The sequence below is a fragment of the Pygoscelis adeliae genome, unplaced genomic scaffold (genome assembly GCF_000699105.1).
Source record: "Pygoscelis adeliae isolate BGI_AS28 unplaced genomic scaffold, ASM69910v1 Scaffold45, whole genome shotgun sequence".
Taxonomy (NCBI): Eukaryota; Metazoa; Chordata; class Aves; order Sphenisciformes; family Spheniscidae; genus Pygoscelis; species Pygoscelis adeliae.
Window position 1 is genome coordinate 3,961,082 of NW_008825114.1, and position 14,941 is coordinate 3,976,022.

Consider the following 14,941-nt stretch of genomic DNA (forward strand, 5'->3'; position numbering starts at 1 on the left):
TTTTTTAGATCCTGGGTTTTTTTGCAGTGAAAACTATCAGAAATAAAAACAGGTCTAGATGGGTACTCAGAGGTGCTTGGTTTGGGGAATTCTTGAAACAATTAGCCTATGTTGATCTAGAAAAATCCTTAAGAAAAAGTGTTAGTGTCTAGTAAAAGTGTCTAGAAGCTTGGCAAAAAAATTACCATGACAAAAAAAAATCCTGGAGATATTTTTGTCTGTATCTGTTGATACCAACAATAAGGGTGATGAGGTTCTGTCCACAGTATTTTTCCTCCAATTTTGCAATGCACTCATGCTTATCTGCAACAGTCCTTTCAGAAAGGTTCTCTCCTATATATAAAGACTGTCCAGATACTCACATGCATATTCATTTAATGTGTCACAGGCAAGGAGGAAGGATAAATAACCCACGCGTGCCAAAGGCAAGGAGGCAAGGAGCAATAATCCCTGGAACAGCATCCCTCAGCCCAGAGGGGAGAGGTGATTCTGATGCATCGGTCCCTCGCAGGACTGAGAAATTGCTGTGAGGAACCCCAGAAGGAGGTTTTGCACCTCTGGTGCAAATAGTGTACAGATGCAATTGATCCAGAGGCTGGCCGAAAAGACAAGCTGACAGGGGACGAGGGGAGAATCGACTGCTGGCAGCAGGCAGGCAGATGGGAGGGATGAGAGTTCGAAAGGTACAGGGCAAATCCACCCTACTCAGTGCCACACCAACTGTCACACACTCATCATGGGCAGAGGGAAGGTTTGAGAGGAGCTTTGATTTTTTTTTAGGAAGCTTATGACTTGTTTCTTTTTTTAATTTTAGGGCTGGCAGTAAGAAGGTCCTAAAGCAAGATTTTTGTCAGGTCAAATATAAATTTACTATAAAGTTACGAAATGGTAACACTACAACTGCATATATTTAAGGTAAGTTAAAACTAAGTTATGGGCAGCTGTTTTTTCCTGTTAAATGCTGATTTTTAAGCCTTTCTCAGAACTAAATCTGGATTTTTTATTATTATTTTTAAAAACCTCAAATCCCTAATAAGGACTTAGATTAATACTTTTCAAAAGCCATAGCTGCTTTAGTACAAAATATGTCTGACGATTACATTGGTTTATACACACATATAAATCCTATTGATGTTCATGTATCACTGAATATCCCAAGATAATATTCTAGGATTAAGCTTCAGTATTAATTTTTTTGTGTAAATCATCCTTTGATACAGCATTAGATTTACAGAGGTCCCATTATTTAATTACACTAAAAATTACAGCACCATCCTGCAACTCCGAAAAACACTGAACAATTTTGGTTAGGAATGTGAAACAATATGCAGCTCTGTGTGAGCAGACCTACTAGGATCTGAAGCTGGCTTGGGAGGTAGAAAAAGAAATACAAGGCTTTGGTCCTGTTGGTACTCTGCCACTAAATCCTGTTGTTGGTATTTTCGTAAGACACTGTACTAGGGCATCCACCAAAGAAGCCCCAGTCTCCTGACATAATGTCCCTCCCCTCATCACCCAGGAGGACCTGTTTTTAGCCAGCAGAGTCTGCCCTCATTTCCACCCCCAACAGTCGTCTTCTTTTTGTGACTGCAGGGTGAAACTGCAGTTTTTATCGCAAACGAATTAAAGCGACAGCCGATTCACAACCCCTCCTTAAGAGTGAAGCGAATCAACTGATGTGCTACTTTTTTTTTTTTTAAATAGGTATTTTTACACAGAAATGTGATGAAAGCCTTCAGGCCTAGCTCTTTGGTGTAAAAGTACATTAGAAGTCTGCATTTAGTCTGTATAATACTGTAAAAAGTCTTTGGGGGGAGTTCACAACCTTAACCTGGACTTAATCTTTGCAACTGACCCCTGTTCCTTGGTTAGAGTCCAATGCATCTGCACCTCTGGCAGCATATAAAATAAACCTTGCTGATAACTAGGACAGTTTTCTAACTGCATACCCTCACATGTCTGCAGATAAATAAAACTGAAACAACATGAATGTCCACATGCTTTCACTGGGATCCTCCATTCTTTACAGCTTTCTTGAACATATATAGCTGTTCCGTTTGACTTTCCTGCAGTCAGTTGCTTGCCATTTTCCTCGCTTCTGCACCAATACACAATTTCTTCCTCTCTTTGGAAAGTGGTAGGAGCCTCTTCTCCAGTTTATGTAGGTTACAGGTTCTCCTCCATTCCACTCCCAACGTCCAGGATTGACTTGGTCATTCAAGCCTGTGTGAAATCGGTAAGACCAAATCAGTGATGTTTGTCATCTCTGGAGCCTGATGCCAACATAAGCATGTTGTTCTGTCCCTTTGTTAAAAAATGCATACAATATTGTGCTGAGAGAAAAAACCCATCTGGAAGAATACAAGTAAAATACAATTTAATATTTCATAAGGCAATTAGTGCCATCTGAATAAGGGAAAATATACTTTTCCTCATTATTGCCTGTCTAAAATGTTTTCTCTCTTTCCATCTATTGCATGTCTATCACCTCCCAGGTTTCTCTTTTGATACTTAGATGCCAAGCAGAATGTTGTACTCAAATCTGGGCAGCCTCAGATGCCTTCAGATTCCCTCTGAAAATAATTACCCTGCAGATCTTTGCAGACCTTGTTTATATGTTGAAATCAACAGTTGTAAAATTAGGTTGTGTTAATTAATACAAACTAAAATATGTCTTTTCCCTTAGCCTCTGAGTTACTGAGGGGGTGGTACATTTTAGACATGACCTGTCTTCTTCACTAGAAGAGACCACGATCAAAAAATTGACACAATGGTCTTGTAGTCTTTATTCTTATCAGAGGAGTTTATTTCTCTCAGGTTAACAGAATCATGATACCATTAAACATGATCCCAAACTAACTGTAGTTTTTAAAGTTAATTTAGTACAGCTAGTAAATCCATCTCAGAAAACTACCAAGAGCTGAAAATTGCAGTTCACAATTGGAAAAAAAGAACTTAAAATGTGGACAGTATAGCAGAAACAAGACGGGTTAGAGGAAAGCAATAGCACTAGTCCATGAGCTAAGGCAGTCATTCACAGAAAGGGATCAGGAGGTACAGAGAAGGTCCGTCTGAGTTCTTCCCATTTCTCATGAAATGAAAGGTACATAATAAGAAATAGACAGCTAAACCTAAAATGATGTGATGAAATCTTCTTTAGCTGATCATCTAATTAATTCACAAGATTTCTGATACAAGATGATACCATTAAATTAGCAGTAACATAACTAATTATTTAAAGTAAAATTAAAAAAAAGATAAATTAGAGATAAATGAAGTAACAGTCAAAAGAAAGGTGAGATAAACAAAAGAGTAGGAGCTCCACCAGAACTTATTTTCCCAGCTAGTATTAAAACGGGGAAGGTTTCAAGGCAAAAATAACCCAGCAGTAGGCAACACGATGAACTCTTCTTTTTGATAAAGACTTATAAAATTAGCCAGGTAAATTATGGCTTTCAGTTTAATGCCTTGCTCTGAAATAATTAAAGCAGCAGAAAGTTGAGGACAATGCCACATTTGAAAATGGGGCTGGAACTGCTGCAGCAGTTTCTGCTTTCCAAGGTGCACAGGAACTGTAATCCTCAGAGGGGACAGGCAGCTGATGTACTTGCCTATCCAAAAGGGCTTCCTCCTACTGAAGTCCCACAGCCACTGCATGTGTTGTTCATTAGCCACACTTGCTAGACTCCCCAGGTATCTAGGCTCAAGGAAAGAGGACAGGGTCATTAGCATTCCACACAGTGACAGACATCTCCCATCGACTTATCAACAAGGGGCACTGATTCTAGTATAAAGCATATAACTAATGTTTCACAGGAAAACCACTACTTAGTGGCATGAAAGAATAATTACATGAAGACAAAGTCTTAAAATTCTGGATTACTTGGAGAGGAACCAAAGTCCTAGTCTGATTTTTCTAACAGAAAATTTAAATCAGCTGGACAACTGAAAGATGTGTATACAGGAAATGTGCACCTCATACTCACAAACTGTGTTTTAAACCATTGACACAATCATTGATACACTCTTTAAAATAATTATCTGCCCACACTAAAATCCAAGCCATTGAAAGATACAGTTTCACCCATTTGGTAGTAGAGCAGACTACGTGCCCCTGTACTTGGCACTGGTAAGGCCGCACCGCAAAATCTGTGTTCAGTTTTGGGCCCCTCACTACAAGAAGGACATTGAGGTGCTGGAGCGTGTCCGGAGAAGGGCAACAAAGCTGGTGAAGGGTCTGGAGCACAAGTCTTATGAGGAGCGGCTGAGGGAACTGGGTTTGTTTAGTCTGGAGAAGAGCAGGCTGAGGGGAGACCTCATCGCTCTCTACAACTCCCTGAAAGGAGGTTGTAGCGAGGTGGGTGTCGGTCTCTTCTCCCAAGTAACTGGCGATAGGACGAGAGGAAATGGCCTCAAGTTGCGCCAGGGGAGGTTTAGATTGGACGTGAGGAAAAATTTCTTTACTGAAAGAGTGGTTAAACATTGGAACAGGCTGCCCAGGGAAGTGGTTGAGTCACCATCCCTGGAGGTATTTAAAAGACGTGTGGATGAGGCGCTTAGGGACATGGTTTAGTGGGCATGGTGGTGTTGGGTTGACGGTTGGACTCAATGATCTTAGAGGTCTTTTCCAACCTTAATGATTCTATGACTCTATGATATGACTATATCTTTTTAAAATCATGTTCTGACAAAACTAAAGCTTTGAATAACACAGTTAATATCTTGGCCATGTTTCAAAACAGAACTAAGTGTGTGTAATTTAGGAGTCTGGCTTAGAGTGGTAGTGTGGTTCTGAGAGGTAACATTGGGTTGTCTGCAGTGACTACGTATTTAGTTCAGACCAGAGAGCAGTTGTGGTGTGTATTAACCAGGCTATTTTAGAATGAAGCCCTGTTCTGTGTTTGTACTTAAAGTATGCCAACCCCAAAGGAGGACTTGCAAACCCTAGCCACTGAGTGGCCTTGCCACTGTGAAGTCTTTCAACTAGTACCAAGCATGCAAGCACCAGCAGGCTGCCCTTAAGCCATTTAGAGATCAGGCTAAATCCTGAAGCATTAAGAGACAAATGGTGTCCTTCACGTTTGCCAGGAGCTGTCAGCCATCAGTGGCTCCACTTTCTTATTTATCCATCTTTTTGCCTGCCTTGATAACATGCCAGCATTTTACCTGTCACACCTGCTGTTGCCTTCCCTCCAATGCTGAGCCTCTGTCATTTCTGTTGTCCCATATTTCTCACTGCCACTCAGTCTAACAGTGATGCCAACCCCACCCCTTCAGCCTCCCAGAACATCCTGGATGATGATTGATAGGGCCTAAGCAAACAACACCGCTCATCCAAACATGTTTTATGAGAGCCAAAAAGTTTTCTAGCAGCAGAATAAGTCAATGGCATTATGACAATTTTGCTAATTTCATCACTGTTGCCCGACAACGGAGACAGACCAGTATTGCTCCAAAGGACGTAAAGACTGTCTTCTGTAAGAGCTGGGACAACCAGACCTCAAGGGTGGCATGGCAGACTTAAATCCACTATGGACACCATGAACAGATTTTGGGGTGCAAGCCCACCACCAAGCCTGCTGCCCAGTTAGAGACCCATGCCTGGAGCTCCATTCTTGTTTGCTGCCTTGTATCTCTTCTGACAGTGCTGATCCTGTGGAAGTCATATCATAATGCCACACAAGATAGGGAAGCAGGCAAATTTTACATCAGGAGGAATTCAAAGTAATAGCCCACAATATTCTACACAGTCCCTACTGCACAAAATCTGGACCATTCCTTTATCAGGGCATACAGGGTCATGGTATGGAACAAATTCGTTGTAATGTGTATGAGATGCTCCTGCTGCAATGGCCTCCTCCATTATCCCTGCAGTCAACCAAAGTAGCAGGGGATTTGCCCTCTGCTCCACCTTGGCACGGTGGGTCTGCCAAGATCTGCAGGACAGCTGAGAGTTAGCCCTCACAGTCTCTGTAATCATGGCTGCCCTAGACCACCACACAGTAATGTAGGTCCCATCAAGGGCTCACTAAGTTTAGGGGCTGCCAGAGAACAAAGTGTAAATGATCTTGTTGACATCTGTGTACACTCTTCTCAGGTAGAGGTGTGGCAGGATGGCCTCAGAAACGTTAATCATGACTTTACAAGTGGCAGACTGTCCGAGCACAAAGTGGTTAGCAGCTGTCTGGTAGGGGTCAGGATTGTGCACCCACTTATGGTACAGGCTCCCAAAACTTCACCCTGTGAAGTTCCCAGCAGAGGCTTTGATTGTGCTTTTCATCACGGTAAAGTTTCATGCATGGTGTTGGTGCCTGTATGTCCCCAGGGTGACGCTTCCATACCTCTGGGCCCATCTACCAGGCACCAAATCTGCAGTGAACCAGGAACAAAGCTGTTACACTGACAAAAGCTCTTGGGAAGTTTTGTACTCCATCTTCTTCCTCAAACAAAAGGTCCAGGAAAGCAGGCTCGGTTAATGCAGGGTATCCTCCCAGGGTAACTGATTCAGCAGCAGGATGCCATTCCCCCTCAGGACAGGCAGGATGCCTGTGGTTGGCCAGTGATCAAACTTGGGGCTAAGAAGAGATTTGGGCAGCAGTCTCTGTGGCATCACTACTAGCTGAGCAAGAACAAAAATATGGCTTTTTATCTGGCTTCTGCTTAAAGACAATCAAAGCCCTGGAACTAAGTCATTTACTTTAAGTAAGCATAGCTTACTCCTGTTGTTCCAATTGTTTTAGAAAATGTGAAAACAAAAAGCATCACTGTGTATCAGTAACTGCTATATCATTTATGACATACAGGGGTGGCCTGAGCAATAACAGTTTCAGACTTCTACTTCAATCCAAGTACCAGGGAGAGACTTCAGTGCTGTGAAAGGAAAGCACTGCAATAATTATAACGTTATCTAATCTTTTCTCCATAGGAGTGCTTTCTAAATACAACCTGAGAAACACACATGACTGAAGAGAGAACAACAGTTCTAATTGTTACACCTAGTCAGGGGTTTTGACGTATTGTGGGGAAATGAGAACAGTCCTGAAGGAACATACCACTTACGATAATATTACTAACTGTACCTCTAGGCAGAGCGCCAGACACAGGAAATGACAAGATAATGTTATTTATGGAGTTATGTAAATTTAGCACTTCCTAATTTAAATTACTCTAGAGAAGGGGTCATAATGCCTTATTGGGGGGAAAAAAAAACCCAAAACACGCATCACTGATTTCTGTGCTAAATAAGTCCATTTGAAATTATTCCTGTGTGTTTTAAAATTTTTGCTATCAAGTCAAGAGCATCCATCATCTTAGACCAGTTGCCCAAACTAAGGAAATATTTTGGGTAGCCATTGACCTTGAAGTATTATATACAAAACACTTAGCACAAAGACTTTGCTGATCTTACATTAAATTATCCAGTACATTTAAAGGAGCTTTGTACTGTTCTGAGAAATTTAACTTCAGCAAAAGCACACTTGACTAGCTATGAAGGTCTCCACAGCACAGGAGGACATTTAATTTGAACTGCTGTAGTAAATCCATGTCCTACACTGACACTGAAGGGGGGGAGTGACTGAGAGGCTCTGCTTATCCCAGGCTTTCATTTGATCACCTGGGGAGTAATCCTGGTGCCTTGAAATAGGTGTCTAGTGTTGCTTGCGATGCCTCGCGGTATTCAGAACATTCAGGTAAGGCTGGCAGACACGATGCAGAGCTTACAGGAGCCCTGCACTTCCAGAGTGGCAGTAGAAAGTCAGACAAGGTACTCTGGGCCTTTAAAATTACTCTAGGTACCTGAATCCCTATGCTGGAGTCACTAGCAATAATATAAGTTAAACCAGTCACTTACAGAACTGGCATAGCATTAGGAGAAGAGGGCAGCAGGGTCCACCCTGCTTTGCGCTAGGCAACACTGAGCCATCATGAAGGATCTAACCTATTATTTTAGATGTGGTTCTGCCTGTGATTCCCAAGGACTGAGGTCACATACTGCTAATATACAAACACTGAACAGAATAATAGCCCCTGCCTTGCAAAGCCGGCAGTAAAGGAACTGAAATCTGACCATATTTAGCCTCTAATTAAATGTTCAACTTCAAGAAGATGAAGGTATAATCTGACTAACAGAGCAAAAGATGCAACTGTGTGTTCTGTCTATCCAGTGGAGAGTCCCTTCAGTGCCAGCAGCAAAACCATCTCACAAGCAAGTGAGCCCGGCTGCACTGACCCTTGGGGAGAACATGTTCCTATGGGATAAACAAGAACTGTAACATAAATCACCAAAATTGCTGCTAAATCAGGCTGCTGTGGGATCACTCAGCCATAATATCCCCCAGATGCTTCTCTCCATGTTGCCAAGGGCCTCTTCATGTGTACAAAACAAAGCTAGAGAAATGAGTTCTTAAACTACCTTTCTCTCCAATGTATTGGAGAAGGATTAGAAATGGTGCAAGATTTTCACAGCAATTAGCTGAGATTTTTTCCACCCACACTATCACCATGGCATACAGAAACTTGCATCAAGACAAGCACATTTTTGTGTCTGCTTCTACCCCTGCACATGGAAATGGAAGGAAAGATTGGTATGCCACCTGCAGCAGATGGATGCAATGTATGTCAAAGCTCATTAGAAGCCCAAATAGGTTTGCATAAGCCCATGTACATATAGTTATGTCCAGACAGCAATTGCTTCCGCAATAAATTGATAGCATTGCTTTGATGGAATAGCTTGATCTCAAGTCCATCATCTCAGGATAACAGTGTTTTCTCTAAGAGGTTAGAAGGTTGGTTAGTTGGAGACTGTTACTGAAACAACTTTAACAATGCTTGTAATTTTTTCCTGTTCTATATAATAGAAAAAGTGTAGCAAGAAAATTGAATAGAAGTTTAAAATAATGCCATTTTTTTAGTAATAAAATTGATTCTTATTTTTCAGTGAAATTGGCTAATTTACTGAAAGTCAATTCTAATCTTCTCCTTTAATGTCTAATGTTTGTTTGATCTATTAAAAAACTGAGGATTGATTTCCATCTGATTTTTTTTGCTTGTTGGAAATATCAGCTATTTAAATGTCAACAGTAGAAGTATAAATAACAGAAATCCCACAATTGGTGGTGGTGGTGATTGCTGGTGGGGGGCTGGGCAAAAGCACAAAATAAAATTTATTAAGTTATCTTCTTTTACCACTTTTAAGTGTGTGCCCGGGGTCGTACTTTTGTAAATCAGTTCCCGATGGAGGCCAGGAGTACTCCATTTACCAGGATAAAGCTTCCTTAGTCTGTGGTAGTCTAACATTAACTGAATCATCACTGCCCTAGGATTCATTTGCTTGTGGATTCAGTGATATGCCTTGATTTTTTATGTAGGTGTTTAACACTGTCATTAATTTACCATTATTCAGTTTAACTTCTACATTGCACACTATAGCCTTCACAAGAAGTTACCGCCTACAAATAATATGGGTCACCAGGAACGTGCTCTTTTAGGAAATGGGGAACACTTCCCAGCAGTGACATATGTTCCCAAGGGATCAATTGAATGTTGAAGCCTTCAGAAAAAAAATATTAGAATATTCACAACTTACAGCTTTGTTTGGATAAGTAACAAAATAAAAGCAGGTGATAGAAAACCATTTCAGGAGCTGAAATTTTAAGTAAACCAGTTAACAATGTGAAATTTGTGGTGAGCTCACAAGAGCAGGTAACATTTACATTTTAGGAAAGAGTAACTTCCATCAGCTGAGAGGTATTAGAACTAATACTTCCCTTTTGCGTGTTACCAAGACAACATAATCTGGCATAACTGAGTGGAATGAGTCAAGGTTTGTTACGCATGCTTGTCCACGTTTCATGTTTCCTGCATGTCCTTCAACCACTTATTGAATATATTCTTTCTTTCTTTCATCTCCAACTCTTCCCTGTTTCAATTTTCATTTCGTGGAGTAATGGAGAGGTCTGTTAAAGCCCCTCCTATTGTTCAGTTTGGTCTTCAACCTGGTGCTCAGTTCAGCACGAGGTACAGAACATGCATGATCCCAGGGCAAGCTCCATGTTACCATGGCTAGCATTTCTTCCAGTCCTAAGCTATCACTCCTAAAACCAAAATCACAAAGCAGGCCTCCAAAGAGCAAGACTGGCGAATTTTCTGTTTGTCTCCTACTTTGGGACAACTGTCATTATTGTTTATTAGCTTTTATTTATCCCTAAAAGTCAGAAATTTACTGTTAAATTGAATGTCAAAGTTTTCAAGCAGTTACAGAATCTGAAGAGCTGCATCTTCAGAAGAAATGGTGAGGCACACAAGAGCTGGCAACATTGTACTGTTGCTATATCGAATGAAGGTAGAGCCAAGGAAGCGGTGGGTCAGAAAGGATGAAAGACTGAGTCTTTGCTCTATTCCTCTGCTCCCAAACTAACTCTCCCATTAGGAAAGCATCCTCACTGCAGATAGACAGCTTCAGGAATTCATGTTGTGAATAAGGTAGCATCACCACCTGAAACATTATGAGACGAATAATATTTCTATCCTCCACTGGGTCTGAATCCCAGGGTTTGTTCTATTTTTGGGGAGCTGTGGAGCACAACCAGAGGGGGGTTTATCCAAATGAACTTGGCCTCGACAGCAGCATTCAGCTCAGGGCAACAGCAGTGCACAGCAAACACATCCACTTGGAGAAGTCTCTTACTGTTCTCTGCAAGCCCGAGCAGCAGTGTTCCAGGTGACCTTGTGATTCACCACCAGGAAGTAGCAGCTGCCCTCATGATGACTCCATCCGGAGGGACATTTCTTTGTGCTTACCTCCTAAAATAAAAGAGGAAAAGGCAAAACAGACTCCTGCTTACAGTGATCTAGGTCTGTGCGCTAATAATCAGACTGAAGGCTGGAAGTGCTGCTAATGGCCTCCCCAGAATTAAACTGAACATGAACTTTGGTGTGTATCAATGAAGTTACAGCATTGCTTAAAAGACGTAAAGAAATAAATGCCTGCCAGAGGAGCCTACAATTTATAATGAGTAGCTTTAAAGGTGACATGAGGTTTCAGTTCCAAAGACCTTCTTAAGAGAACACATTGGTTCGGACACCATTTTCTGACTTCTGCAGTCTGTGGAGGGCATGCATTGCAATGCAACAAAATTCAGCATGACATGTTATGTGGCAGAGAGGATGTATGTTTACAGAATACCTAAGTGAGCTAATTTTACTAACTCCCACTCATTCTCTCACAGACTTCATTCACTGACTGTCTCATGCCCACATCCCCACAAGCACCAAGACATCAGTGCTCACATAGTTTGTCCAGGAGCAACTGTGGGTGACAGAGAGGAAAGGCAACCCCAGCAATCAAGCCCTCATCATGTCTCTGGGAATCTTTTTCTCTGGTGACAGCAAACTTGACTCTGGACAATTCTTTTATTCCCTGTACAAGTCAATAGTTGTTACAGGAAGGTCCTTTGCTTGACAGTCTCACTCATAGTAGACTCCATGCTCTGATTTAGATGCATATTCACAGTGACATTTTTACCTTGCTTTGGGAATTCCAGAATTTCCATATTATCCCATCACACTGAAATAACTTTTGAGTGCTTTCTTCATAATGCAAGAGCCCCTTTAAATCTGGTGTACAGGCCTTTGGAAAAGAGTAAAAGTCCTGGAAAGAGAAATGTCATTTGAACATTTGAAGGAAAATGATTACACAAAAGAAACAAGCTACATGAAACAGATTAAACAGGTCATATTAAAATTTTATGACATGAAAACTCTTTAAGGGCTGAGCTGTTAATTTATCAGTGTATTGGTTAAACTCAGCTTTGGAGTGGGAAGGGTTAGGCTGCAGATCTCAGAGGTGTTAAATCATTTTGGGAAACAGCATGACTGAAAACAGATGGTGAAAATGCCTGTGAAACAAAAGGTTTCATACCTGATGTCTTGAGCTTGGTTCAGATGCCAGTTCTGCCTTATCAGCTTGTGGGATTTCTGTCTTCCTAGAGGAGACGACATTTATCTGTGATTGTGCTTGGTTAATTACTGACACTTGAGCCTTCTTGTTTGCTTTAGCTGATGAGGCGTCATCCTCTATTTTGAGTGATACCATCCCGTGATACTTCATTTTACAGTATCACACACACACAAGCAGAACAGGAGAGGGGGTAGTTGTATTTAACATACAAGCAACTCTTAAATAAACTCCAGGAAAAAAAGGGCTTTATAATACAAATTTTTGCAAATCAAGGGGAAGTGACACCAAAGAAAAAGAAAGATACATAGAAAAATAAGTATTGGTCATAATGAATTATTAACAGTGATAAAGCCTGCAAAGAACAGAATCAGAAAGAAATCATAGAAATGTCTGAGCAATACTCATAATACTCTTACTTTGAAAACCACATCGGTTCCATTTCTAAATACAGATGAAGGATGAACCTGGAAAAGGTAGAACAGCAGAATGAGATGGGTATATTCATGCATTATAGAAGCAAAAAGACTTTATGCAAGATTTACTACAAGATCTAGGTTACAAATCATACAGAACATATCTTGGGTTTAGTTCTTTTCTCTTTCAGAATGGAAACTGATCACCTCTGAAAACAGCCATTAAAAATCACACATTACAAGTGTGTTTATAAACAGATCCCATTAACTTGTAAGATCACAATAGCAGAACGTTACTAAACCACCTAGTTAGACCGATGTACCTTAAGCAGGAAAAGCAATGGGCAAGTTTTAAGTAACTGTTCCCTGTTTAAGGTAACAGTATTTTCAGCTTTACAACTTCAGGAGCAGATGCACAGCTTCTATATATTGGCCTGGCTCCAGTGACTTCTTTCTTCTAGCTGACCATAATTTAAACAAGATTAGAAGCTGCATAATTGCTGAAGTTGCTTGATGCATGTTTCCTCCCCCAGCTCTGTTTTTCTTCCTTTCTTGCATACACAGATCTTCAAAATCAGGAATTTATTTTTCTTTCCCCCAAGTATTTTTAAATAGCTCTCAGGTCTGACTCAAAGCAAACTCAGGTAGTTTATGGTTATTGTATGGTCAGGTAGGATCACTACAAAAATATGACAACTAAATGAAGATATCAAATCCCAATGAATTCACAAATCAGTCCATCACTGCACTACAGAAGTGTCTTACTATTCTGCCATTTCCAGTCACTCTCAGGCTGGTCCTTGACTGATTCGCCAAGTTGTGTTCCCCTCCATGCGGGTCCTCTCCATGCTCTCTCATCCCTTTGGAAGGAGACGGTGGGATCCCTTCCAAGGGAGCATTGCCAGGCCTGGGAGGTGATGAGGAGCCCGAGGAAACTGGAAACAGCGTGCCTCTCCCCAAGAAGTCATGCTTGCTTTGGCCAGAAGAACGGGAATAGCTGCACTGACCTGAAAGCACAAAAAATGGCAGATGGTCAGTTGTAACTGCATGAGCAGATAACTGGTCACGTTGACATGGGCACATAAACAGCTTGTCACTAAAAGTTGGATGATTCTTTCACTTGATGTGGTTGATTTGCTGTTTGTTCAGCCATCCTCATTCATGGGGTTTGCTATGACTATGACTGCAACTACTACCTGTATATGTATGTTTTTATACGTAATGAATCTGTCTAGCCACAGATCAGAATTTCAACCAAGCATATGCTGAAAGTACCTGTTTTCATGCATAGATTGAGGTTTGGAGTGCTGTTTTTTTGGTTATGGATTGGCAGGTGTCTTTAACTAATGTTGATGATACTTCCATCATGCCCAGACAATTTTCTCTTCAGAAATCCAGGACACTATTGTTCCTACAAATTAGTTGTGTCAGTTAACTCCTGACTTACATTATGAATGTTAAGGAGAAAACAGATCTGAAATTTTAAAAGGAATTTTGTAAAATGAAGCCTAACTCATTGCAACACTGATATTTAGAATATTGTTTCACTAAGCACCAGAAGAAAAAACACTCTTCAGCTTCCATAGGACTCAGCTGCTTTGCTAGTTATTTGTATTTTTCTACATTTTAGGCACACCACGTTTGATCACTGAAAAACACAATACTAATGCAGACATAAAAGCCTGAACTCTGTAATGATCACTGCTGTATGCTGTAATGTTGTGGACGGTGTTTGTTAAGCATTAGAAAATGTATTTCTAAGAGCTGGGTTTAGTTGTTAGGTTTATTTTTTGAGAGGAAAATAAATCTTTTTCAGAGATGTATAACAACTGTTATACAATAACTGGGGAAAAAATCTAATGGACCTAAAACCCATTTTTTTCCCACTTTAATAAATGAGAACTGAACTCATGTTGTTATGAAACAACATTAAAAAAATCTTTCCTTGCACCCTTCTCATTTTGTACATGTTGCTTTCTCCATGCTGTGTTTCCTAAGAGGATGAATATGATTGTGTGAGAGAATAAAGGGCCTGCAACTGTCAAGCCTGTTTAAAAAGAAATTAAGCATTTTGATCTGAAGGTGAGTGTTAGGAACAACTCGTGGTTGAAAATAAGTAGCTACTCAGCCAAGATTGTCCCACCTTCTTAACGATGAAGATCAAAAGAGAATACCTCCTTTTGAGTCCAAAATTTTCACTACAGCTTTTGTCCGGGTGCCAAGAACAGCATTCACAGGGGAGTTCAGAACTACTTCAAAGACTTCATCATCTTCCTCTAATCCATCGTAGGTAATTGCTATATTCCACATCTTGGTTGACATTCCTAACAGAAATAAACATTTTAATTACTCTTTAAGTGCTATTTCAATCAATCAGAGTGTCAAAGAAATATATTAATTAACATGTCTGCAGCTAGAATGGAGTAGCTGGTGTATGCTATTGTGCTCCTACCAACTGACTGGACTCCTGCTGTTCTCCTGAATAACATTAAGTTCGAATTTTTTCCTGGGCAATGATGATTCCGTTCAAGTGCATATACTGTAAGAAAAAGCTGCTGTAGATGTGGGA

At 40.7% G+C, this 14,941-nt stretch overlaps 1 protein-coding gene across 1 annotated transcript; it reads right to left on the minus strand.

Moving 5' to 3' along the window:
- Nucleotides 1–1,704: 1,704 nt before the first annotated feature.
- On the minus strand, nucleotides 1,705–14,682 carry LOC103920419 (FRAS1-related extracellular matrix protein 1-like). The gene is made up of 8 exons (XM_009328158.1): nucleotides 14,547–14,682; nucleotides 13,138–13,379; nucleotides 12,376–12,423; nucleotides 11,921–12,103; nucleotides 11,525–11,650; nucleotides 10,688–10,803; nucleotides 3,612–3,697; nucleotides 1,705–2,223 (listed from the first exon to the last, which is right to left on the minus strand). Exons 1-8 carry the CDS (start codon nucleotides 14,680–14,682, stop codon nucleotides 2,024–2,026), a joined length of 1,137 nt encoding a protein of 378 aa, XP_009326433.1. The 3' UTR covers nucleotides 1,705–2,023.
- Between the last annotated feature and the right edge of the window lie 259 nt (nucleotides 14,683–14,941).